The sequence below is a fragment of the Rhincodon typus genome, chromosome 12 (assembly GCF_021869965.1).
Source record: "Rhincodon typus isolate 14 chromosome 12, sRhiTyp1.1, whole genome shotgun sequence".
NCBI lineage: Eukaryota > Metazoa > Chordata > Chondrichthyes > Orectolobiformes > Rhincodontidae > Rhincodon > Rhincodon typus.
In genome coordinates this window covers 41,128,628-41,155,472 of record NC_063343.1, presented here as the reverse complement: position 1 = coordinate 41,155,472, position 26,845 = coordinate 41,128,628, and the positions used below count along the sequence as shown (strand labels likewise).

Genomic DNA, 26,845 nt, shown 5'->3' with positions numbered 1-26,845 from the left:
TAGACCCTTCTTCAGAAACATTTCTGAAGAAGGGTCTAGGCCCGAAACGTCAGCCTTCCTGCTCCTCTGATGCTGCTTGGCCTGCTGTGTTCATCCAGCTCTACACCTTGTTATCTCAGATTCTCCAGCATCTGCAGTTCCTACTATCTCTGAAACAATTTATTGGTGCAGTCATATTAAAATATCTTTGTTTTTCAGTATTTCAGAAGCTCTATTCTTTGATATAGGAAGCTACCTGCAGCACTGCAGGCAATGATCTCACGTGTGGTGAGTGTGCCCCCTGCAGTCACTTTGGCAGTGAATGCAGCCCTCCCACAAACAACAATGTGATCATCAGATTAATTGTTGCTTTGTGATTGATTGGGGGATAAATATTGGCCAAGATTGTGGGGTAACTTCTGAATTTCCTTGTTAGTGCCACAACATCTTTTACATCCATCCAAACAGAGAGATGGGGCCTTGGATTAAAGTCTCATCCAAAAAACAGCACCTCTGACAGTGCAGTGCCCTGATTTATAGAGCTGCACTGGGTTTTGAATCTGGAACCTAGTAACACAGAGGCAAGAATTCTACTGACTGAGTTAAAAGTTGGAGAAAAGGGCTGTAGTTGTTGTTTGCTGTACAAGTGAGGCCCATTAAAATCAAGTACCAAATAAGCAGGAGGGTACGAGAACCTGTGGGTTCAGGTTGACTTTATGGCTGAAGCAGATTGAGAAACAAAATGTGATTAGCTTTCTTCATGTTTTTTTAGCTGTGGCTAGGATCTTGCCATGTACGTGAGGCGTATTCTTCCAGTCTGTTCTATGATAATGGCTGTCGTTTGACTACAGCTTTTAAGTAATTTTCTCATGTTGGTAAGCCTGTCATGAAGGTGTGAAACAGTGGAATTACGTCAAACCATATCATATATATATAAACAGAAATCAACATTAGCTGCTGTTGGCTAGTTGCAGAGCAGGGCCCAGTGTAGCCAATCCAGGGAAAAAAGGCTTAATCTGAAAACTAGACCAATTCTGTGGCCTATCATATATATTACAGGAAACAGATTGTGCAATCCTTGGGCAGAATCTAATGTATGCTATGCCCTTAAATGTTTTGCATTTCCTACTGCATTACTGAAGCTACTGGGAAGGAAAATATATTCATTCAGGCATTAGAGACTACATACCTCCCAGTGTCAGAAAATAGTCCGAGCAAAGTTAGGTTGGTCTGAGCCTTTCTTTAGCTTTTCAAATCCAACGTGACATTTTGAACACACGAACATAGGTGAAAAGAACTGGAAGCCATTCAGCTCCTCAGGCCTGAGATCATACCTGATCTGATTCCAGCCTCAAAACTGTATTCACGCCTACCCCTGATAATCCTTCAATCCTTAAAAAGAATCTATTCAAGGTCTCTGCTTCTACCAATTTTTCAGCAAGAGACTTCCAAAGACTTACAGCCTCAGAAAATATTTCATCTATTCTGTGTTTTAAGTGGGTGGCCCCCAACTGTGGCATAGTCCAGAAAACAGACTAGCAGTGTATCCCATTATACCTATTATAGGGAAGAGATTATGCTGAGAATAAACAGAATTTACTGTGTTGAATGCCCTTAACAGTTTTGGTTCTTATCACATTCATTGAGGGTGCTTGGAAAGAAAATATATTCAGTCCTCTCTATATCGTGTCACAGAAATATTCACTAAATTGAGGGGAATGACCTGTTAATCTTATCTAAAACTAGACTCCTCCCCTTTGAGTAGTGCAGTGAGATCTTTTTTCTCTCTAGCTCTGCTTCTTGACCAAAAAGGCAAAACTTAACTATTATTAAGCTTGACAATTTTTTCATGGCTGTTTCTGTTAAATACTCAAGTAAAATATAAATTTGTTCCTTTAAAATTTTTTTTGGAGTTCATGTTTACCGTTATGGTCCCCTGAGGATGAGAAAAATTGAAATGTGGCCCCCTCCACTCCATCTAGGAAGGTTAGCCATTAGAGATAAGTTTGCCTATTCACCTACTAGGCAGCAATGGATAACCAGAAAGGTTGCCTCCAGAATCCTTTTCTCAGTTCTGATATCTCTCTAGTTTTCAATGTACAGTAATAAGTCGATTTTCTGATCATATCTCGTATTTTACAGATATTTAATTCCTACAGCAAACAGATTTGACTCTGCAAATAGGTTGTGTTTTACTGATATACTTGCTGTTTTCTCTTGTAGTTGGTTGAAGGATTGTTGCAGTTTTGTTTTTACACCTTTGTGGAATCAAAGACTCTGAGAGTGGAGTTCCCTGAAATGTTGGTGGAAATCATTAGCAATCAGTTACCAAAAGTCATGGCAGGTATGGCCAAACAGCTCCGGTTTCACCACAAGTGACTGCCTTATAATGGAAAAAAAATGCCTTAAAAGTATCCTCCATAGCTTTTCTTTTCGCAAAGTGATCGGAAATTTGGAAATGTTTGTCCTGCAAACGCTTGCCATTCTGTCATATGCACTACATATGGTTTACAGAGAGGAACGGGCCTGGGCTGAGGCGAAAAGGAGATGAAGTTTTACAGCCTAAGGACTGTACATTGAAAAACATAGGTGGCAGAAAATCTGCATGTATTTTGTTTGTAAATTTCATTTTTGTGTTCTGTGATACAGATTTGATTTTATGCATGCATTCTAATGAGATGTTTACAGTGTATATCAGAAAAGGGAAAATTGTGCCTTTTTTTAAGCTTTTTAAGTCTAATGTAGCCAATTTGGACAGTTTATTGTTAACGCAGGAGAACTGCTAACTTAGTTTTTTTTTCTGTATCAGTATGTATTTTTATATTAAGTGGAATTTGAGCCTGATAAAGTTTTTCTTTATAGCCATCATTGAATTCTGTTGTACAAATGAGCCTGCTCATTGCTCTCATGTAAATATGCAGAAACTGGTCATTTTGAAAAAGACTGATCAACTACAGATGAACAAACCAGTATTTGAATTTCTCAAAAAAAAAAACTGGTGTGTGATCCGAGAGGACAAATTTCAAACGTCAGGAGAGTGTGGAAAAGTATATGCAGCCCTCTGCAAGCCCATGGACTGGGTTAGATTGATTAAGCAACATGACGGTGACCACATTTAAAGATGCTACAGAATTTCTGCCAATTATTTGCCCTTGGCATCCATGCCACATTTTATTATTTACTTTGTTTGGTTCTGATGCTTGTTGGTTCATCATTGCTGTTAGATTTGTACCCGTGCTCCATAATGGAGCTAGCACAGTTTCTGTAATAAGCACCTGGACCTTATTTAGGAAAATCCCCTCTCGGCTTCGACGGGGTTGATGCATTCCTTAATGTAAGCATATTGTAAATTTTTGACTGACAGAAGCTTATTGTAGCATAGGCTTAATTCTGGTGATAAAAGTTTATATTTTTTAACTCGTAATCTAATTACAATCTACCTTTGTATTCAATACATTTCTAGTTGATTTGTCAGTCATTATCTATGCTTCCCTCTGGTATGCAGTTTATAATATATTGGACATTATCAGCATGGAATGGAGAGAGAATAGGAGTTTTGTTCATGTTCACAGCTGTAGAGTTGAGGTGGTAATTCAAGATTTTCTGATTTATTACTATAGTTAAATATGTATAATTAAGATAGATCTGCTGAAAACAAGAAGGGCTGCCTTCAGAAAGAAATCAGGAAATGAAAAAGCAGAAACACCTTAAATTTATTTCAATTCCTTATTTGCCAACCATTCACCTACAGCCTGGGCCGTGAAATTTACTCCAATCTTCATGGATGGTGTCATACAATTAGGTGTAACTCAAATGGAATAATTTAAACATCACTTTCTGCTTTCCTTCAAAATTTGGCACTCCACTCTAAACTACAGATTTGGTCAAGAATTAGTAGTGTAGACAACAGAGGTGGGACATTAGAAATATATCTGTCTTTAAATCCTTTTAAGAGAGAGCAATTTTTGTCACTGTCACATCCACCATATTTTGTTGCAATAACTGGTATACATATAAACTCAGAAACCTTTGTTGATTTGCTTTGAGTCTTATCAGCTAATAACATGTTTGTCAAGCAACAACAAGAAACCCTTGATTTCAAGGTATTTGTTTGATGTAGTATAACAATAATAATCAGTTTGGAAAATTGATTGCATAAGTGTTGGGGAGGGTGCATTTCAGTTGCTTAGTTTCATTAAAAAAAACCTGTATTGATTTTTAAGCCACATAAATTAAGTAGGTTAATTAGGTTAAAATATTGCTTCTGCTGTGTAACATAATGTGTCCAGGATTTTAAGTATAGTGGTACTTTGGGGTAGTGACTCAGTAATAGAGTAAGCATAAATCTTTCTCCTGATACTTACTCAGTGTATTTACTTTGAAGACATTGAATTCAATCACCTCCCCAATTGGACTAATTGCCAGAAACTAGTTAAAACAAATGCATTGTTTTTAACTGCAATACTGAAATTATTGAAATGATCAGATCCCAATCATAGGTTTATTGCATCCTGAATTTTAGTTTTAGTTCATTCAATTGGAGTACAGACATTCTGCTAATTGTCAGCACAAACTAAGGGACAACATGAACATTAACTATACTAATGTGCTTTGATAGGAGATAAATGAAAAGGAATTATGTTTATGGAGGTGCATTCTACAGTTTTTTTTTGTAATTTGATTCAAAGTCAATGCAGAACAATAGTTGCCAAGCCCCTTAGTTTGGTGACTGTTACTTATGATGCTACTGGTCAGCCCAACATATGTCAGATAAAAATTAACAAGAACTGTGAAATGTTCATTTAATCTCACTAAGTATCACGGCAGTTTTTGTTCCAAAATACCTAATGCATATTGCTGTTTAAAGTCAGCATATCTCAGTAAATTGCCAGTTGCTGATACCTTATTCAAAAAAGGAGTATCGTTTTTCCATGGAGCATATACTGTCTGGTTTATTTTGCAATGTGCTTTTACAATGAGAGCTTGCAATTTGCATCAGGTGATGTTGGAAAAAAACGTCCTCAATTGTTAAAACAGACTTTGCAGCCTAACTAATTTATTTGAGTTTCACACTTCTTTTGAGTATAAATGCTTATTTTCCTTTTACTGTTTATCCAGAAAAAACAATTAATGTGGGATTATAGATAACTGAAAATTTTGGAGAGCTGAAACAATCTTGAATCCCCTGCACATATATGGGCCCCTTCATATACACTTGGTTGAGTCTACTGAGAATATTTGCCTCAAATTGGAAGACTTGTGTTTGGGTGGGTGTGTATGTGTATAAATATAGCATTTCTTTTCTATCTGATACTTAATTCAATTGAATTACGAGAATCATGGTCTTAAACTGTATTCACAAAGTTTAAAATTTCAGGTTAGTGCTACTTTTTAATAGTTGCTTGATCAGTCTTATCTAAAGCATGAGATTTATCACAGACACAAGTCTGACTTGGTACCTACCACTGATCTAAAGGCAAGCTTTAAAAGAAAAATTAATAGTTTAATAATTTTAAAAAGTGACAGTTAATAAGCAATTGGATCAGAGCACTGATGTGTGGATGTGAAAATCGTAAGCGCTTACTCAGATTTTAAACTGCTTTTTATTGATGTATCATGTTGCTTTAATTTCCAATGTGTGTAAAGGGAAGATCAGTATGTATCTGTACAAAATTTAATACCATCCATTATTTCAGGGATAATTTAATTATTCCTCAAAACATGAAGGAGAATTATCTGGAGTGATTGCACAGCAGAAGTTTCCGGTTTAGAACTGCTATAATCTTTAACTGTTGAGTTGATGCTCCTTTGTTTGTCTTGGAAATCCTTTGCCCTTCCCAAATACCAGAACTTTTCAATGAATTTCAATCTCGCGGCATAACACAATTATGGCTTTTGAGATGCGTAGGCATGTGTCATGGGAATCCACGTCTGGGCATTGGCATTGTAACTTTTTCTAAAAAAAGGTTATTAAACATGTAGGTTGGACTGATTTTTTTGTTTTTGATATTGAGGTGTTTTCCCCCCAAATTTGTTCTGTTTTATAACTCCTGATTTCTAGTCAGTGGTGTTAGTAGTGAAGGCCTGCAGAGACTTTCGTCATGCTTTAGAAGGAACAGGCTTAATGTTATGGAAGTTCTATGCTTTGCTATAGCCAATTGTCTTTACTGTTACTTCACCTGTCATAAAGCATTACTCATAAGTAGAAATGAGTCTAGGTAATTAAATCAGTACAGCTCGCAATAGCGATGGAAGTGTTTCGAAGTTCATGAAGATTAAGAGTTCTTGGAACTCCTTGCCACAGAGCTGTGGAGGCAGAGTCCTTGTGTATATTTAAGTCTGAGGCAGATAGATGCTTGATCAGTCTGGGTTATGGAGAAAGGCCAGAAAAGTGGACAGGAGGAATGTCAGATTAGCCATGATCCCGTTGAATGACAGCAGGCTTGAGGGGCCAAACAGCCTAATCCTGTTCCTACTACTTATGGTCTTGTTACAAACAAGCCAATATCTCTCTTTCTTTAACGTCTCTATATTTTTGTTGGCAGTTTGCCAAAGGTGCTAGCAGTGGGTTCAATAATAATGCCAAAAACAGTTTTTATTTTTAATGTCTGCTTCTAATTATTTTCCCATAAGAAGGGAAAATGCTGCTAAGGAATGGCTGCAGTTTTACCTCTGTATGAGTCATGTGAGTAAAGTAGTGATGAAATTTGCTCAGTGATCAGTAACTATTTTTACTTGTGTAATCAGACATGGGGCCTGGTTTTAAATTCAAATGTGTATTGAAGCAAAGTGACTTACCGTTCTTTGTTTTAATATATTCAATATAATTTCAACTCCCATACCCTTACAGGATACAGAATTTTAAGAAAAAAAATTCCACTTGTTGCTTTATCAGTAATTGAATGGAGATTTTTTTCCAAATGATGCTTTTTAAAGAAGTTTATAAAATGGGCTGGTCTCATTTTGGGATGGAGAATATACATATTTTAATTTCTACCCTAAACCCAGAAAACAGCTATGTCTACAGCTTGTAGAAAGTGACTTCCTTTGGCCCATCAGTCAGTTAGCAACAGCAAAAACAAATTCTAACTCCGATTAGTTCTGAACATATTATATTGTTAGGCTGTTACAGACAAATGTTATTGCAAAATATTATTTCATGCATGTGTACAGTTGCCAGTCTTTGTATTTAAACACAGTGTATATACGTGACCTGGAGGGCTCTTATGGTGCAGTGGGAGTGTCCCAACCTCAGACAGGAAGCCTGGGTTCAAGTCCACAAACTCAATCTCTGAACAGCTTGATCAGTAAATATCTATATAGATGGCCACAGACATCTGTTCTACAAATCTGTAGCTGATCTTTTGTGTAGGTTGTGTAGGTGGCCTGTTGCATGTGGGTTTTTGTTCCCTTTTGAGAGAAAATCATTCATCTTTGCTGACTTGGCTTTTCTTTAATAAGAGGATATTCTAAAATAAATTAAGTGAGAATATATGTCTTTTTTTTAATATTATAAAACAGCATCAATTCCGATAGATTCGAATCTATCTCAATCTCTCACAGGAACTGAAGCACACATTTCAGTACACAGGGTGCCTTAGAAAAGTGTCCATAACTTGGGTAATTTGTTTTGTGAAGTACGTTTATGAAGTATTTCCATCCAAATTAACTAGTGAGCTGATCTTAAGTGATGTTTTAGATCTTTGCCCGATTTTTATTTACAAGCTGTGGTAAATCACAAATTTTGGTAGAAACTACAAGAGGAGATGAATTAAAGATGGAAGGAAAAGGCATCAGACATTGATGAAATCAATTGCATTGCACATTATTATTGACTTTGTGGTGAAATCACAAATCGGTCTTTTGATTAAGAATTAACAGGAGAGTTATGGAAAAATTTGAAGGAAGGAACAATGTGATGTTGGATAAACAAAGCCTGCTTTGTCATTTGCTTTACACCAGACTAGTTAAAACCTGGTTACTTGTGTTTCATTCTATGTTGAGATCCATTGTCACAATGCACAATACCTACAAATTAAAGATATAAGGAAGTAAATATAATACAGGACATACCCTGACAAGCGTCCTACAAAATATTTTCCAAAGACACTTATCAGGTCGCATTTCCCCCTTAACCGGGCATTCGTAAAACTCAAGGATTTATTCTGGCAGGGTGATCAAAAACAAGAAAATCCAACCGTTGTCTGAATTCATACACATTGTATGTAAGCACCACAAAATATGCTTGAAATGTAGAACGTATACATCATGTAGAGTTAGAAAAATTATCAAACCTAAAAGAAAATACTTATTTCATGAATTTAATGCAGCCTATTAATGTGAATTTATAAAAGGATTGTGCTTTTAACAAAATCCAGATAATAATTAAATGGCTATATATTTTATACATGTATTTTTTAAAACATCCACCTTATTACATCCCCTTTGAAATAGATCAAATTCATTAGAATGTGATATTAAAATAAGTTCTTCAAAAGTGACCATTTTGATAACCTAATTTGTAATTTTGAAAATAGTTTTAATTAATATTTTCCTAAATTTATTCTATAAATATAAAATGAGGATACTGACACTTTAATCATTACTTTAAAGGTGTGCCTTTTTCAAAAGGGCAGAAAAACTTGCATCTACTGTATGTAGAGATATACATTCTTAAATATTTTTCAGAATTTTATTAATTTTGAATGTATAATTTTATATACATGCACTGAGATAATGTGTAAAGGTCAGACAATCAAATACGCCCCTATTACCTCTAAAATTTGCTCATGTATGTTGTACACAATGAATTATTACTGACATGTTTATTTTAAACATGATAGAAAAGAATGCTGAAATGGTAGTAATCATCAGAATTGATTTTTTTTTTAAAATAAAATCAATATTTGAAAAAATATTTTGGAAAACTTGCTTCACCCCATAATCTCAACTTCTCAGTAGTGCATTGTAAAATGGTCCACCAATAAGTGAAAATCAACGTGCAGTTTTTCTCAAAGACCTTTTTAGTTTCCAAAACTACTAACTAAAACCTGAAGTCAAATGCTTATGTATTTTTTTTCCCATAGTCCTGCATCCCTTCTTTATTCTGCTTAGAGCTGGTTGATCTTTGTGGTACTTCTGAAAATTTGTCTCATTACTTATGTTGTTACAGATGTAATTTGCATTATTGTGCAAGTGTTTAAGTCCAGTAATTGTGAAGAGCTTTCCAAACTGCAGATAACGGACAGAAATTGGATAATAAATTTGCTTTTCCATTAACTGTCTCTAGTTGTTACTTCAACAAAATAACTTCTTTCCATTTCTGCTAATAATGGCAAAAGCCTTAAGATCAGAATGTGCACTAGAACATTGTGCAATGCACTTACATCTGCGCAATGCAAAAGCATATGCAGATTTTGTAGTGGAGGACGACCAGTATGATGATTATAAATTACTTTCCAATCCCTGTCATTTGTCATTTCCCTCTCATTTTCCCATACTCCTTCCCTATCTCTACTTCCTTCAAAGTAACTTTGAACTTACTTGGAGTATAACAAAAACTGTCCTAGCACTAGAAAAGCATTGAGTGTACGTTCTTTCCAGTGTTTAGAGATACCAATGAAGAAGTATTTGCAATGAAAATCAAAATAAAGTTGAAAATGAGAGGCTGGTAATGGCTCATAATAAGAAACCTTGTTTTCACTTTCTCATTCACTGTTTCTGCCTGCAACATTGACCCAAGATTCTGGAGCACCGCAAGTTGCATTAGGAAGACATAGATTGACTATGGTGATTGAATGGGGAAAGGTAGAAAAAAAACACTAAAACACTAAACTATACCTGAATGTGTGCAACAAATCAGGTGAGTTAACAGAACTTAACAGGTATGACCTAATAGCCTTTATAGAAGATAGGCAAATGAAAGAGGAGATTGAATAAACCTGACAATAGAAGATGTAGGAGGCCCAGTTGAGGGATGGGATCTTGCAAAACCCCCACAGTTGAACCAGATTGGATAGGCCTAAGAAAGAAAGAGCAGGGGAACAAATATTGGTACGTGTTCTTTAGAAGCTCCTTAAGAGTGGTTGTAATGTAGAGCAGAATATAAACCAGGCAATTAGAGCTGCATGCAACAAGGTTGAGAAAATAATTATGAAGGGCTTACATTAGATTTGGTTTGTTCAGGCTATAAAGTAATGGAGTGGACAAAAAGAAGTCTATGAAATGTATAGAGGAAAGGCTAGTGGATAAGTATGCTATGGTGTCAATAAGAGAACAGGTTATCTCAAATACAGTATTATGAGAAAGGACTGCTAGTAGCAAAGGAGCTTCTAGGAAGGAGTGACTGTAAAATGCAATTAACTCATGCTGAATTTAAAAATGTGGGTGTGAGGGGTGAGTGGCATTGCTTAGTGTTTAAATTCATAATTTGTAACAATTGAACATTCTTTTTAAGGTACATCAGCCTGCAAAATGGCAATATTTAATTATTGTGGTATCCTAAACTCCAACTGTTAAGTCAATGACAAATTTACCATAGCCATTTCTGGGTCCTGATGGGATTAAGTTTCAATAGGCAACCCGCTGGCTAGCTTTGGGGTTCTTTGGTCCATTAGGGCAATTTCCTACCACACAAACAGAAAATCTTCTCATGTTAATGAATGCTGTTAGTCTATCAAAGGCCAATACAGCAGAACCACCGGAATGGGACAGAGGTATCCATTCAAATGTGATTGCTCCACCTGAGCAGGATGAATAAATATCCTCAAGATGGGTTTACTAGTGGGTTGGGGAGAGTTTAAACTAAGTTGTTTACTTTTGTTTTGGGGATAGTTAAAGGGATGAGCATTTATACTTCTCTATCATTTAACTCAATGTTAACTACTCATTGCATCTCTTTTAGTAAGTTTTGTTTTCATTAGCTGCTAATACAAATTTATTCCGAGACCTGGATGACATTTTAAGATTTAAAACTAGGTATTTAGATGGCCATTTCAGTAACTGGGAAAATATTTCATTCTGTGATCCATGGACTGGTGTAATTGGAGTGATGGTGCAGTCTTGGTCATCACACAAGTCTTTTTCACTGATAAAATTGGAAACCTTTTAAATTAGTCCAGAGTAATGAAACAGTCTCTCAAAAAATGTTCTGTTTGTAAATAAAGAGATGTCTTAGTCTATTGATATAATTCATATAAGCAATTCCATCTCTCAGGAAAAAAAAATCTGGGAAGATAAATATTCACATGCTTGATTTTCATGGTGATGTAAATCTAACAGACTGGTATGTATAATGATCAAATGATAATGTGTCAGAAATAACTGGAAGATCATTATCTTGCTTTTAAATTAGTAAGTCCTGGAAATTCATCTGATTTTTTCTCATTTTGAATGAAATCTCAGCTTTGTAGCTATTGGGCCTCAGGGCTTGCTGTAATATAACTACTAAGGGACCCGGTACACTGAAAAATTATGGAATTTTGGGCTGCTGCTGGCATCTGAGCTGTGCATCCTATCATCATTATGCCTCCAACATCAGAATATCCTCCCCAAAACCTGTTTATCTCCATTTCCTCTGATATCTATGCCCATTAGAGTTTTAGTTGCCTTTTTTATATCTTCTTTTGTTGTTTGTTTGTTATCTACTGATGCCTGATTATGTCTCCATGAAATTCTTTAACATTTTCAACATTATAGCCATTACATCTGTTTTTTAAAGTTTAAAATTTTGCTTTCAGAATAATACAGTATTGGTACATCAAAATTTCCCACATAAATACCCCTTGCCAGTAATGAGAAAAACATTTGAAGATAGCAGCTCCCATTAGTGACATCTACAGATGAATTACCAACATTACTACTATGCCACCATTCTCCCAACATGAGATGTTGGGGAGACATGAGTTCAAATCCAACCAGGAAAGCAGATGGAATTAGAATTTAATTAATAAAAGTTACACTTGAAAGTCAGACCACCAACTGTTCTAAAAACCAATCTAATTCACTAATACCCCTTTTGAGGAGGAAATTTACCATCTTCATCAAGTCTGGCTTGTACATAACTTCAGATTCTAAACAATGTGGTTGACTGTTAATTGCCCTTGGTTTGTTAGGCCAGAAGACAGTTAAGGGTGGGCAACAAATGCGGTCCTTGCTAATGATATGCACATCCTATTAAAGAATGTTTTAAAAAAACTTCTCAATTTCAAGGAAACTGTGCAGTTCTGCTCTATGGTCAAGAAAGGAATGCCTACCTATTTGTGACAGTCTGTATTTGATACTTAGGTGTCAATGCCATCTATTCTACAATTGCACATGTAGATACATACTGCATATTAGTGCATGCAAACAGTTCTCTCTTGCTAAACCAGTCTTAATTTTCTAAACTATTACCTCAATGCAAAATAAGTTAAATTAAGCAATATGTAGAAGAAGTGGGAATTTAGTACTTAAAATATTTAATTAGCAACTTTGAATTAATATGTGCCACACTAAAAACTTGATTAGATGAATAACCTTATTTCTTTACATGAATCATACAGTGATCTTCCATACACCAAATAATTTTATTGCAATCTGAAGATAATTACAGACAATGCAAAGGGATGCACCTTTGATAACAATACACTTTTGAATCGGATGAGCTATCTAGCAACAATTTTGATAACAGTGAACCACATGGAAGGCACATTAACCACTGCTGCAAAATCACACAAAATAACTCTTCATATGACAACCAACTGGACTCAGCAAGCTTGCCATTAAGTCAGTAATGAGGACTTCAGAAATTTTAAAAAGCAAAGATATCCCTCAAAATATAATATCCATTAAAAAAAAACCCTCAATCTTCATTTGATACATATTTTGTTCAGTTTGAATCAAGAAGTAGAATGACAAATAGACCGTGAAAGCTTCCTTTTGTTCTCCCAGATTTTTCTTTCCTTCATTTTTTTCATCCTGCTCCTTCCTAGCAGTTCAAAGCCCAATGATCCCCTAAAAAGCTAAATATGCAAGATGACTAAATTAGGAAAAAAGCTTGTCCTAAACAGACACACATTGCTTACACCTCTTTACTTATGCTCACTGTCAAACCAATACAGTAGGTTCAGCCTTTTAATGGATGTATATTCTGATCATGGAACCTTTTCTTATTGCACCCTGGAAAAATAAATGCATTTCTGAAGAAGGGTCTGGGCCCGAAACATCAGCCTTCCTGCTCCTCTGATGCTGCTTGACCTGCTGTGTTCATCCAGCTCTACACCTTGTTATCTCAGGTTTTTGTTGTTGCTGTGTTTGAAAGTCCAGGTTTCAAAGATGATTCGAAATCATTACATTTATATGAAACCAGATTAGATCTGTTTTCTTTTTAGAAATTGGCACAAGCATAACTACCTCTCCAGCTTCAGAAGCAAGGGAAGGAAGATTGCTAAAATCATACTTTGTTGCTCAAAATTCATTTTTCAGTACAGTTAAAAATAAATTCTGATGTGAAGATAGTTTGAAACATCTCACTTTCTGGTTGATTGTCATTTTTAAAAATGTTATACAAACGTTTTTATTTAAAATAGTAACATTCTTAAAATCCAATTTTTTTTTACATCAGAGGGCAATCATTTTTCTATAAACAAATCTCATGCAAATATCACTAATATATTTGAAAAAAAAAAAATGTTTCCCATAGTGATTAAGATTTTAAAATAGTCATATAGACAGTGGTGTGAGCTTTATCTCAGTATAAAATTTGACCATCTGATGGCATCATTCTAAGCCCCTTGTAGCTCTGGTATGCATTATCACAATTCTATAATTTAAGCGTGTGATTCCAACTGTTCTGTTGGGAGAAATCCTTGTTAGGAGACAAGTAGTCTGACCAGCTTAATTTCTGGTCAATGCTGGAAACATCTTGAAATGAAATGGCAAACTAACAGATACTTTGCAAAGGAAAAGCTGAAACAACACACTGCCTACATCATGTTGATTACATTTGCCACGACCTTCATAGAATGAATATCTACACTATATACATGATACAGTATAGTTCAGATAAAATAAACCCTAATTTAGGAATCCAGGAACTGCTTGAATTAAAACAAAATCCTTCAGAAATAATTACAGGCTCTGGTTTGATAAATTAACAGTGAATCAAATCAACACTACAGGACAGTAAAGGCTAGGGTTAAAGTTAATCAATCATCTATCTCCAGTTCACTAATCTTTCCTTATTGCATTACTGCAATAGAAGTAAAACCTTAAAAGCTAAAATCTTGTTGATGTCTTCGCACATTGCCATGGATACCATGTAGTGCTCCGAAATAACGTCTTCCACCTTTGGCTATAGAAACTCAACATAATTTTCCGGAATTAGTCCAGTTTTCCCATCCAATGTTCCTTCAAGCCAACCAGGTTCTTTGGATGAATGAACTGCAAAATACACAACTGTTAATACTGAGAGCGTAAGCACTGTTTTAGACCAGCTCCAGAACAAGAGGTCTTCACCAAGAGGAAGCATGTCAAGAATGGTTAATGAAACAAGTTTTGCATTTATATTGCATAGTGTCAAGTCTCCTCACTTACATTTGCTTCATTGACAACGTTTGACAATATCTTCTATTGTGTGCAGCCTCTAAGGAGAATAACTTGCTCATTTATCCATTGCTAAAAAGAGGCATGAAGTTGAAGCTTAATAGGACATACGAAATCAAACTTTGAAAGGGAGGATAATTTATATAGCATGAAAAGACTGTGCTGATTGGCTGTACCATGGTTGGCATGAAGACGCAGCAAGATCTATTAACTGCCAATCTTAGCTGCTTAACCTTGAATCAAACTCTGGTCAAGGCATGCCATAAGGAATTGACAGTCAGGACTGACAGTCTCCATGATCCTTTCTTCAATGAAGTACATGCAACTGTAGAAGCTATATGTAGCTTCTAGCACATGCAAATAAAATGCAATGCAAGCCCAACTGATAATATTAAATTGGTTTCTGGTGTAATTCTTACTACAGTCTTTTATGGAGCCTTTTAAAGCTAAAACATAATCATTTTAGGCAAGTTGTGCACATACAGAACTCTGATTGAACCTCTAATTCAATATAATTTTCTCCACACTTACCATTTTCAAACATGGTTCCAGCACTAAAGGATAATTCTGAGTCATACTCCGCTTTACATGCATACAAGGCTCGAGCTTTGCGACATTGAATACTGTAAAAGTGAAGTGACAGTATTAAGGGGATTTACTTTAAAAAGTCATAAGAATGATGGGCGGGTAACAGAGCAGTTCAGAACAGCTCTGTATACTGTTCACTGATGCTCAGTTTGTATTCTGCGAGGGTTTCCCAGCTTCTACCCTCATGACAGCCTTTGTTCAAAGAGGAAAGACAAGATTAAATGCCTTTGAGATTAATACAGAGTTCAATGATAGCAGTATCAATAGCATTACTATCTCTACAAGCCCATGATCAAGATCCTGCGGGTTATCACTGACCAGGAACTTAACTGAAGCAGTCATATGAATACTGAGGGTAGAAGGGCTGGGGTCATAGGTTAAAAATTCTGAAATGAGTAATAAATTTCCAAACTCCTGTGAAGCCTTTCCACGATCAAAAATGCACAATTCAGGAGGTGATGGAATACTCCCCAATTGCTGAGATTACTGTGGCTGCAATGACATTGTCTAGAAGTTCATCTAGGACAAAGCAGTCTGTTTGAACCTCGCCAATTTCACCTACTTTAAATATACACTCACTTGCACCACCAATGCACAGGGCAACACTGAATATCCGGTTCAATATTCATTGAAGCAACTCACTAAGGCTCCTTCAATAGCACCTTCCAAACCATTTACCTCCACTACCAAGACAACAAGGGCAATAGGTGTATGGGAACAATACCAATTGCCATATTCTCTCCAAATCACATTCCATCCTGGTATGGAACTGGATTACTATCCCTTCACTGACATGGGATCAAACTCCTGGAATTCTCTGCTGAACAATACTGTGGAAGTATTGCTGAAAAGAGAGACACATTGTTGAACTTATCTTGCACTTATTAGAGCAAATACAAGAAAGCCAAATGATCTGAATACTTTTTACTAGAGGAAATGGTGTTGATTGGTAATCAAGTTAACTCTGATTTACTGAGAAAGCAATGCAGACCTTTAGACTTATTACAATAACAGGTTATTTAAAAAAAAACAAAAGAACAAAGCTTGAATATATTCCTTTTGATTTCAAGGAATAAATCCTTCTGTATGAATGTATATTGCTTCTAGCAACTGTAAATCCAAATGATCATCACAGATTGACTGCTAGTACAGCTATTAACACACCCACGAAGTTTAACAGGTTCTACCCAATTGCAGAATCACATCTAACAAGAGATATTTTACTTTGGATTTTCAAGTGTGGGGTGATCAAGTATGATCTGTACTCAGCCTATTATGAACAACCAGAGGAATATGCTCAACAACAACAGCAGAGGAATATGCTGTTTGATTCCACAGGACAGGACATAAGCAGAGAAGACAGGAGTCTGGATTACAAATTTACAGCCAATGATTCTCTGACTGTGACTATGTTAGACTGTTTCTTTCTAATCTGTGGGCCAAAATCATCCAATTTTTGGCACAAGTCCCCAGATTAGCAAGGAGGAAAATTAGCAGGAAATCCTTGAATTTGCAACTGAAACATGAACAAACAATCAAGAACACTCAAAGCTGTTAAGACTGCCAACAAATGGCGAGGTACAGTAATCAAAATTTAATATAAACAAATAATGAATCAAAATATAAACACCCAATTTAATCACTGAATTTTGTTACGAGAACAAGGGACAAGATACAATATTATAAATAATTATGCTTCAACAGAACAAAATTAAATGCAAACCTTCCCATAGAAGAAATATTATTTTAACTTACTGTAAATAAACACAATTACAAGTGAAAACCAAACTGCTCATTGTATAAGATAGTAAAAGATGGTGAGAAATATATACTGTAATTATGAATGTTTTGCTTTTTTACAGTTCTTCTTTTAAAGAGTTAGTTTTATTTGGTTTCAGCACCCACTGCTTTCAGTCAAAGGGATTGGATTGAAGACTACTTCTGGACAAAGAAGCTAGCCTCAGTTTCAACCTCATGTTACAGTGACGGCTGTTATACTGTTGCAAATGTCACTGGGAACTGATACAAGCTTATGTCTGTACATTCAAGGAGACATAAGAAATCCTAGATGAGCAGGAATTTATTCTGATGTCTTTTATAAAACAATTTTTTAATTTTGCCAGTGTTCTGGAGAAAAGTTAAAACACAGGTGTAAGAGACTCAACAGTATACATGCTTTTAATGAATTATATTGGGATTGTAAGATATCAGTGAGTATCAATCTATTTAGTACTGTTTTGCATTCTGTACTGTTCTAAATATAAAGTAATTATAAATACTCTATAATTATTTGTTACTTAACAGCTATTAAATTAATTAAAATAGCTTTAAAAAATTTATGATAAAAGTATGTTTTTTCTTATTGAATTGAAATTAAAATAAAGCATGATGAACAATATAGTAATATACTTCCAAAATATTTTTTCACACTATTTTGTAAAGGCTTTTATGTCTGGATAAGTCCTAACCTTATTGGTTTATTATGTAAAATCTGCATTTTCTCATAGGCTATTTTGAATTTTAACTGGCTGTTATGCTTTGATAAAATTATATTACATTGAAGAGATACAGCAGTCACAACCATAAAAGCTTCACCTGTGTTTGAATGCAAATTTACCAAAGGTTCTGCTTAAAAGAAAACTTCAGTCTTCAGGCTGGTTTTCAATTGGCTAAAGAACCATAATTTAGCCATTTCCCTACTTGGTACTAAATGAATAACATAAGATTAACTTACCGTTAAAGAACGCACCAATATCAATTTAAGTCAGTGATCTAGTGTATACATTTATTAATAAAACTCTAAAACCTTTTGGGGGGAAGGGTTGGGTTTCTCCCCAAATGAAGTAGTAGTTAACAATTGAAAAGAAAAGTTGGTACCACACCTGAGAGGGGAGGAGTCGCTGGAAGTTGAGGAAACAGGTACTGGACTTGAAGGTGCTGAAACCATGGGCCACGAGGGTGATAATGGTGAGCTGGGACTGGGAGGGAGAGGACTAGAAATTCAATAAGCAGTGTTAAAAACAGAAAAAAAAATAACAGAAAGGACATGATTTTCAGATTCGTTAGGTTGGCATGCCACATTAAGGATTTATTTGTGAACTTGCTGGCATTTTGGCAACAGTTTTCAACATGATTGTAAACAAGACTTTCAACAGTACACTGAACTCTAAATAAACAGGAACATGGTCACATCACAGAAATACAGTTGTATTCAAACACATTTTGGTAAAATTTCTGATTCAGAAGAATATTAAAACAAACTCCTGCTATTACTTTCAATCTACAATATTTTTAACATTTGTTCACATAGAGGAATGGAAAAAACAGATTTGTGATCTTCCATAGCCTTGTATGGCTGCATAATTTTTTTTTGTCCTTCAGTTCTCATCGGTATCCTTGACAACCATAAGATGTCAATACTGAACATCTTTTGTCAATAGCTGACTTAAATGCAGATTCTTCACATTAAAGTAATCCAAATTCAGATTTCTTCCATTAGATTAAAAAAAATACCAGCTACATTTGGGGAGAGGGAACAACAATGCACGGGAGCTAATGAAGAATCAGAAAAAAGGCACGTCCTATCGGCAACAGTAGTTTTAGTAGCTCAGGACAACTGTAAATCTTTCTGAATTCACAATGATTTGTCCTCAGCTTGTATCTGCTAACTATTCAGGGAAACTCTACCAAAATGACTTCCCTGGCATACTAAACAAACCAGAACAGCCAAAATATTAAATGATTACCAGACAAAATGAGAGTTGATAAGAGAATGTAAATGAAATTGCAGAAAATACAAGAAACGTTAAACATAGGAGACAGGAGCATAGAAACACAGAAATACAGGAACAGGATGTTGGCCATTCAACACCTTTCTATGTGGATGGGTTTCCTTATTTCATTTCTGAAAGATCTAGTTCTAATCTTGATCCATTCCTCCTCCATTCCCAACATCTCCCCACAGCCCCATCCCATGCATTCGCAGAATGTGTAATAATACCCGTTTACTTCCTTCCTCCTCACTGTCCAAGGTTCCACACACACCTTCCAGGTGAAGCAGCGATTTACTTGCACTTCACTCAATCTAGTCTACCGTATTTGCTGCTCACAATGTGGTCTCCTCTACACTGGGGAAATGAAGCACAAACTAGGTGACTGCTTTGCAGAACACCTGCGTTCGGTCTGCAAAAATAACTGAGCTTCCAGTTACCTGTCATTTCAACACCCCACTATATTCCCTGGCCAACATCTCTGTTTTGGGCTTGTTGCAGTGTTCCAGCAAAGCTCAGTGCAAGCTGGAAAAACAATACCTCATTTTCTGCTTGGGGACCCTGCAGCCTTCAGGACTCAATATTGAGTTCAATAATTTTAAGACCTGAATATCATCTCCCATGTCTTTACCACAACGCCCACACACTAGGCTTTGTCATCACATGGGCTGCTACTGAAACAACTGCTGTCAGTTACTAATGGTCTCCATTAGCAGATATTTATTCTCCTCGACTGACCTTTACCCACTCCTGTGTCTGCCCAACCATTTTTCTCTCTCTCTGGGCTCCGTCTCGCCCTATTGTTTATCCCTTCTCCCCACCTCCTCTTTAACATATTTACCAACATTATCTCAGATATAATCAATTCTGAAGAAGGGTCACCAGATGTGAAACATTAACTCTGCCTTCTCTCCACCGATGCCACCAGATATGCTGAGTTTTTCTAGAAATTTCTGTTTTCGTTTCTGATTTCCAGCATCCGCAGTTTTGTTTGCCAGATGAGTTGTACTGTGGCAATCTGCACTGCATCCATACATTAAGAATGTCAAAGTGTTTTTGGTTTGGAAACTAACAAAAAAATGTCAGGAAGAAATGAGGAATTGCGGTTAGTCTGTCCTAGGGGCCAGGGACAACAATGTTCAAAGTGCTTCTCAACAGGACATAGTACATGTAAATCTGAGGTGAAATCAGCATGACATCAGAGAGTATGTCCTGACCAGATCTTCAAAATCGGGCAAGTAGTTAGAAAGTACATTAAAAAGCAAACAACAATGACCTGTAGTTTTAAAAGACACACATTTGGACAGATGGTGCTGCTGGTGTTTCTTTGGTTTGTGTCTGACAATATAAGCTCAGGCCAGAATGCAAGATATTTCTTCAAGTAATATTTATTTATATGAGGATCTTGCAGTAAACATCTTGACTGGAAGCTATTCTAGTTCCAACCTGCAAGCAGAGTCTCCCTCACTTGACTACTGAAGTCACTTTAAACATCACAGCATATGTCAGTGGCTCAACTGCATATTTCTTACGTATCTATCACTACAACTAGGAAAGAGAGTACCTTGAAAAATTAGCAGATAAACTTGAAAAAATTCTAGATTATGAAATGGATGAGGGAACTAAAAATTATTGCAGAAGTGAGTAAAAGATTTGGAATGCTTCATTGTGAAGTGAGGATTATGTCATGGTTCTTGATATTCATTTCTTCAATACAGTCAACTGACAAATTATGATTGATACATTAGGGAGGAAATACTGAATCAGCGATCCGCGCATTAATGGAAATCAACATTGTTCTGATCGAATGTCATCAACCATAAATGTTAACTGTTTCTTTTCATAGATTTTGCCATATTTGCTGAGCATTCCCAGTTTTTTTTTATTTATACGCTAAGGTCAGGACATATTAAGCTCTTTAAAAAATGTGACATATTTATATTCTCACTGGTTGCTATCATCACAATAAAGTGAAAAACTGATCAATGAAGAATGGAATAGCTCAATGGCAGCTTCCCAATTACCTAAATCACAGATTGTATAAAGAAGGTAGCCATAATGTGTAGATGCCAGTGTTGGACTGGGGTGAACAAGGTCAGAAGTTACCAGGTAATAGTTCAACAGGTTTATTTGAAATCTCAAGCTTTTGGAGCACTGCTCTTTCATCAGGTAAGCTTCTTTGTATAGAGAGCACAGATAAATGGACAACATATCACATGGAAAGTATTGTTGACAAATTGAAGTGTGGATGAGGTAATATACCTTGGAGGTTAGATGGGCTGAAGGGGCTGTGAGAACAAAATAAAAATAAACATTGCTTTTGATGATAATGAAATTATAACAATGGATGAAATACGTTGCAAAAAAGAGAATATAAAAGACTCATTTCACTGACAATCATAGAATCACAGAATCCCTACAGTGTGGAAACAGGCCCTTCGGCTCAACAAGTCCACACCGACCCACAGAGCATCCCACCCAGACCCATCCCCCTATAACCCACCTAATCTACACATCCCTGAACACTACGGGCAATTTAGCATGGCCAATCTACCTAGCCTTTATTTGAAGCTGGAAGCTGGATTATGAAAACATTTCAAGAGCTGTGGATAAGTGTGGAGAGATACAACTATGAAAGCAGGACTTAGAAAATAGAAGACAGAAATCGATGAAAGAAAATAGAGTAAGGAAGCAAATGGAAATCATCTTTACGAAGCAGAACTTTAAGGCAGAATTTTCTGGAAAAGAAATCATAATTAGTTAAGCAACATAAATAAAACAATCAGTACTGCAAATGCCAGAATTAAAACACAAACCAAAAATGTTGGTAATATAGCAAGTGAAGTCAGATCTATGAAGAGAACACAAGATGATATTTTGGGTAGATACTGTGGGGGAAAAAAAGAGTTTACACTTGATATCTTGGTCTAACTGTAGGGTCAACACAGTTAAAACAGCTTGCTACTACTGAGCATGGAATGCAGTGTGTAAGCTGACCTCAGGCAAAGGCAACTCGTCAAATAAAGGAGTGTGATGGAATATGTAAAAGTCATCAGTTAGGCCTGGGATTGGTTGAAATATATTAAATTATTTTATTGTGTTTATGGTAATAAGAGTTGGAAAGAGCTAAATAGGGCAAATTAACTAAGAAAATAAAATGATTAGAACAAAATGATAAAGACCATGAGCATTCTGCTGTCACCAAATTATTATTGTGACATTAGTGTTATGCATATAGAGATCAAAGGTAAAATTATTACATGTGTGAAACTCTGTATGCTGCACTTATACAAGAATGTAAAGTATGATGTACTTGAGCACTCATACTGGAATCATGCTGGAATGATGTCTCAAAATAGACCTGACCCTGTATGTGTAGGTATTCTGGTGCTTAAAGTAACAAAACAAATTAAAATAAGAAAGCAATCCTGGCCAATGGAGACCAATTCTGAGGACCTAAACTCGAAAGGACACCTTTCATTCTCTCCACAAATCCTGCTTAGCATTGAGTGTTACTAACTCTTCAATTTTTGTTTCAAATTTTCAACATCCACAGTATTTTTGCATTATGTACAAGGAAAATGCTGAAAGAGCTGATGGTAGTTAAAATACAGCAAGAAGCATGAAACAGGAAATGTGTGCCAAATAGCAAACTAACATCTTGGTTCTTTTTAAAAAGAGCTCTGAAGTTGAAGTTTTTCAAATTCACACTTACCAGGATTGAATTTTAGACAAGAAAGAACAATTTATGTAGCATGAGAAGGCGGGTATTGATTTATTGTATGTGGTTCACAAGGTGATACAGCATGAATTATGAAGCTGATAGGAAAATATTGATAGTAAAAGTCCAAGCTTAGACAGTTTATCTGCATAACAGAACAGCAAACTGGAAGCCAGAACAATGACAACTTTTTTCTGAAATTGGCAGAAGGAAGAAAACAAAAGTAGCATTGGATACATTTGATGGTCAGTCCAATTATGACAAAGACTGGGGAAAGTTGGGGTGGGTGGGTTGCATTAGTATAAAGCATGCTAAAAGTAATAACTTCTCCCAGTTTTCACCATAGTCTCAAGTGTTTATCAATTAAAATAGTGCATCTTAATCTAATACGTTTTAAAACAAATTTATTTTAAGATGTCTGTTTAAATGTCAAACTGCTAATTTAAAATTTAAATTAAATTAGTTTCAGATACAATGATTTGAAAACTGTGCTTTGATGTTCTGATTATATAAATGCTAGTCAAAGTAACTTGCATTCAATTTAAATTAATAACTAGTTACCAATATATTAGACTGAACTGAACGTCCAAACGAATAACCTTGGATTCCTTCCAACAACTGTATATAACATCAGGCTGATATTTTCACCTTAAACAGTCTTTTATGGCACATGCATATGGACATCCTATATTAATCTTTAACTCTGAGGCATCCAAGCTTGGCTTCAATCTCCATAATGCATTGTGGATTCTGCAAGGGCATGTGTTATTAACACCAAATAAATGATTTTTTCAGATTTTGAAAGCCTTTGTTGATGTTGACATTTATAATGCATTTTAAAACAAAACAGAAAGCAATTTGTCATTGTATACGAGCATTAGTCCTCACATGGTGAATTTCAGGCTTATCCCACTAGTCTGTAAAAATTCTGAGACGAAAAGGGGAACAAGACAGAAAGACAAACAACTCAATTTTCCATACACAGGATTTGCTAGAATATCAGCGATTGTAATGACTTAATTGAGCAAGAGTCCAAAAATCAGATTCTTGTCATTAAGATAAATGTTAACAATAATGTCCTTCCTTTTTAGTTGGTGAGATGACATTTTCCACCTTCAAATGATAAATACATTCAGTATTTGCTCCACAGTGGCAACTTAATGCACAGGGTTAGCCAACAGTTTTCATCCCAGAGTGGCACTTTAGAACCGAAGGCAAGGTGACAGATTCGCATCTATGACATCAGGGAACAAAATGGGTTTGTTTTGTGACAATGGTTACAGGGACACAGCAATGCAGAATCACGTGGAGCACATGCTGATTGGAAACTTGGCCAGGAGGAAAGGATGTCAGTGTCCTATTAATAGTACCATGTACATTTACGTCCTGTTCACATGGATCTCCAGAAAGTGAAAGGACTATGGCATAGATAAACCCTGATCTTTTTGTGACTCTGAAAACTGTTAAGACAACAATAACAGCAGCAACAACAGTGGCAGCTGTCAATGGTTACTGCACAGCCTCCAGAAGAGGATTAGCAGAACAAGAGTCACTACATCAAAGGAAAGCCCTTGTGTAAGGCTTAGTTGCAGCTATCTGCAGCTATTGTTGATGATGACTCAGGATGTCTTGAGCACTGTTTCATACTTCTGCCAGCTTTGGTGGGTAAAGACTTGAGGCTTCAGACTTGGACTGGATGGGAATCACATCTTGGTAGTATTAAAATTAACAACTGTGCTGAATTTCTTTGCCAGTGAATCATTTTGTGGAATTACTGTGGATTTCTGTGACATTTCACAGTCCTCAATTCATAAATGTATCTGGGAGGCCACTGAGGCTCTCTTTGGAACAGCCCATCTATTCATCTCTCTCATTGTAAAGAGGTTTCTCAGCCATCGGCGGATTTCCACTGGTTCAGGAACGTCTCTTTCTTTCAATCAGAAAACTGGGTGAGTAGAGATCAGCTCAGCTGTGAAAGAACCTCATACCCACAAGTTGGACTTAAAGATCAAGTCACTGCAGATTACTCAACACTGAGGGTAATAATGAGGTCCGGGGAAGAAACAGAACTTGAGATGGCCAACTGATGAACGCTATGCACATCTTTTATATGATGATGACAGAATCTGTCACGTGTTCACAGGCACACAAGACCATAAGAAATAGGAACAGGAGTAGGTCATTTGGCCCCTCAAGCCTCCTCGGCCATTCAATAGGATCATGATTAATTTGCATTCCTCACATCTATTTTCCTTCCCTTTTCTTGTAACTCTAGATTACTCTCCTGATTAGAATCTAGCTGTCTGCACATCTATCTCAGCCTACAATGTACACAAGGGCTTGGGCAGCATAGTGACTCAGTGATTAGCATTGCTGCCTCACACCACCAGGGACCTGGATTTGATTCCACCCTTGAGTGACCCTCTGTGTGGAGTTTGCATGTTCTTCCCGTGTTTGCATGGGTTTCTGCCGGGTGCTCTGATTTCCTCCCACAGTCCAATGATGTGCAAGTTAGGTGGATTAGCCATGCTAAATTGCCCATAGTGTTCAGGGATGCCTAGGTTAGGTGGATTAGCCATGGGAAATGCAGGGTTACAGGGATAGCTGAGGGGGGGGATTGGTCTGGGTGACATGATCTTTGGAGGATTGGTGTAGACTTGTTGGGCCGAATTGCCTGTTTCCATACTGTAGGGATTCTATGATTCTACCCCCACAGATCTCTGCGGCAAGGCATTCCACAGTGTCTCACCCTCTGAGGGAAGAAATTCCACCTTATCTCAGTCGTAATTTGGTGTCCCTTTATTCATAAATAATGCCCTCTGGTCCTATACTTTCCCATCATGGGAAACATCCTCTCAGCACGTACCCTATCAAGCCTGTTATGAAGTTTTATGCTTCAAGGAGATTAGCTTTCATTCTTCTGAACTCCAGTGAGTAAAGTCCCAATCTGTTCACCCTTGGCTCATAAGACAATCCCTCCAAATGGTTATCAGAGTAGCTGATCATGAACCAGTGCCTTTGTTGACAAGAAAGACTTCCACTCCATTGAAAAATTAAATCAGTTGTGATCACAGCAGCCAAATACTGCAAGTCTGAGTTAGATATCCAGGGAGCTGTCATGTCTATTAATCCTGGACCACTCTGAAGTACTGACCACTTTCAAAAGCCCTTGGGGTGTTTAAATTGGTTGCTGGAGAAAAGGGATAGCCCAACCACACCTAACTGATAATCACATGATGTCAGGTTACAGTCCAACAGGTTTGTTTGAAAACACTAGCTTTCAGAATGTTTCTCCTTCATCAAGTGTAGTGAGAGGCATCAAGACACTCAATTTCTTGTGTTTGAGAGTGTGAGAGTGAGTGAGACAGTATTTGTGTATGCATGTGTGTATGCGTGTGCGTATGAGTGTGAGAGTGTGCATGTGTGTGAGAGAGGGTCTGTGTGCGTGTATGTGTGAGTCTGTTTGCGTGCGTGTGTGACAGTGTATAGTGCGGTGGGGTCACCTGCAGTGCGACATGAACCCAAGATCACAGTTGGGGCCACCCTCATGGGTACCGAACTTGACCTCCTCAGAAGACAGACACGGGATATGACCGATACAGTACCCTTTGTCGTCCAGTCCTTCACCGGAGAGGAGAAACTATGCCATGTCCTTCACAGCCTTCAACACATTATCGATGATGAAGAGCACCTTGCCAAGATCTTCCCTACACCCCCACTTCTCGCCTTCAAGCAACCAACAACCTTAAACAGGCCATTGTTCGCAGCAAACTACCCAGCCTTCAGGACAACATCAAGCACAACATCACACAATCCTGCCATGGCTAGCTCTGCAATCCTGTCAGATCATTGACATGGATACTACCATCACATATGGGAACACCACCACCATGTGCATGGCAAATACTCATGTGACTTGGCCATACGGTGCAGGCAAGGGGCATGGTATATTGGCGAAACCATGCAGATGCGACGACAATGGATGAATTGACACCACGCAACTATCACCAGACAGGGGGGTTCCCTCCCAGCAGATAACACTTCAGTGGTCAACAGCATTTGGCCTCGGTTCTTCGGGAAAAAGTCCTCGAAGGCAGACTTCGGGATACACAAAAATGCAGAGTCGTCGAGCAGAGGCTGATGGCCACGTTCGGTACCACTGTGGACGGCCTCACACACACACACTCTCTCCCACACACACACA

The 26,845-nt window shown here is 36.9% G+C and overlaps 2 protein-coding genes across 7 annotated transcripts in view; one reads left to right on the top strand and one right to left on the bottom strand.

The window, feature by feature from the left end:
- The window catches only part of LOC109914885 (progesterone receptor), a 103,097-nt gene extending 93,839 nt beyond the window's left edge, over window positions 1-9,258 (top strand). For all 6 annotated transcript variants that reach the window (XM_048604029.1, XM_020514495.2, XM_048604031.1 and 3 more), the window contains one exon: window positions 2,203-9,258. In XM_048604029.1, coding sequence (XP_048459986.1) covers window positions 2,203-2,358 — 156 coding nt within the window. In that variant the 3' untranslated portion in view covers window positions 2,359-9,258. The remainder of the gene's footprint in view (window positions 1-2,202) is intronic.
- A 3,268-nt stretch (window positions 9,259-12,526) lies between these two features.
- LOC109915511 (rho GTPase-activating protein 26-like) overlaps window positions 12,527-26,845 on the bottom strand; it is a 113,538-nt gene continuing 99,219 nt past the window's right edge. The window contains exons 18-20 of the mRNA XM_048603979.1: window positions 18,033-18,143; window positions 15,094-15,185; window positions 12,527-14,400 (exon numbers count right to left, since the gene is read on the bottom strand). Of these exons, the coding sequence (XP_048459936.1) occupies window positions 14,312-14,400; window positions 15,094-15,185; window positions 18,033-18,143 (292 nt within the window). The 3' untranslated portion in view covers window positions 12,527-14,311. The remainder of the gene's footprint in view (window positions 14,401-15,093; window positions 15,186-18,032; window positions 18,144-26,845) is intronic.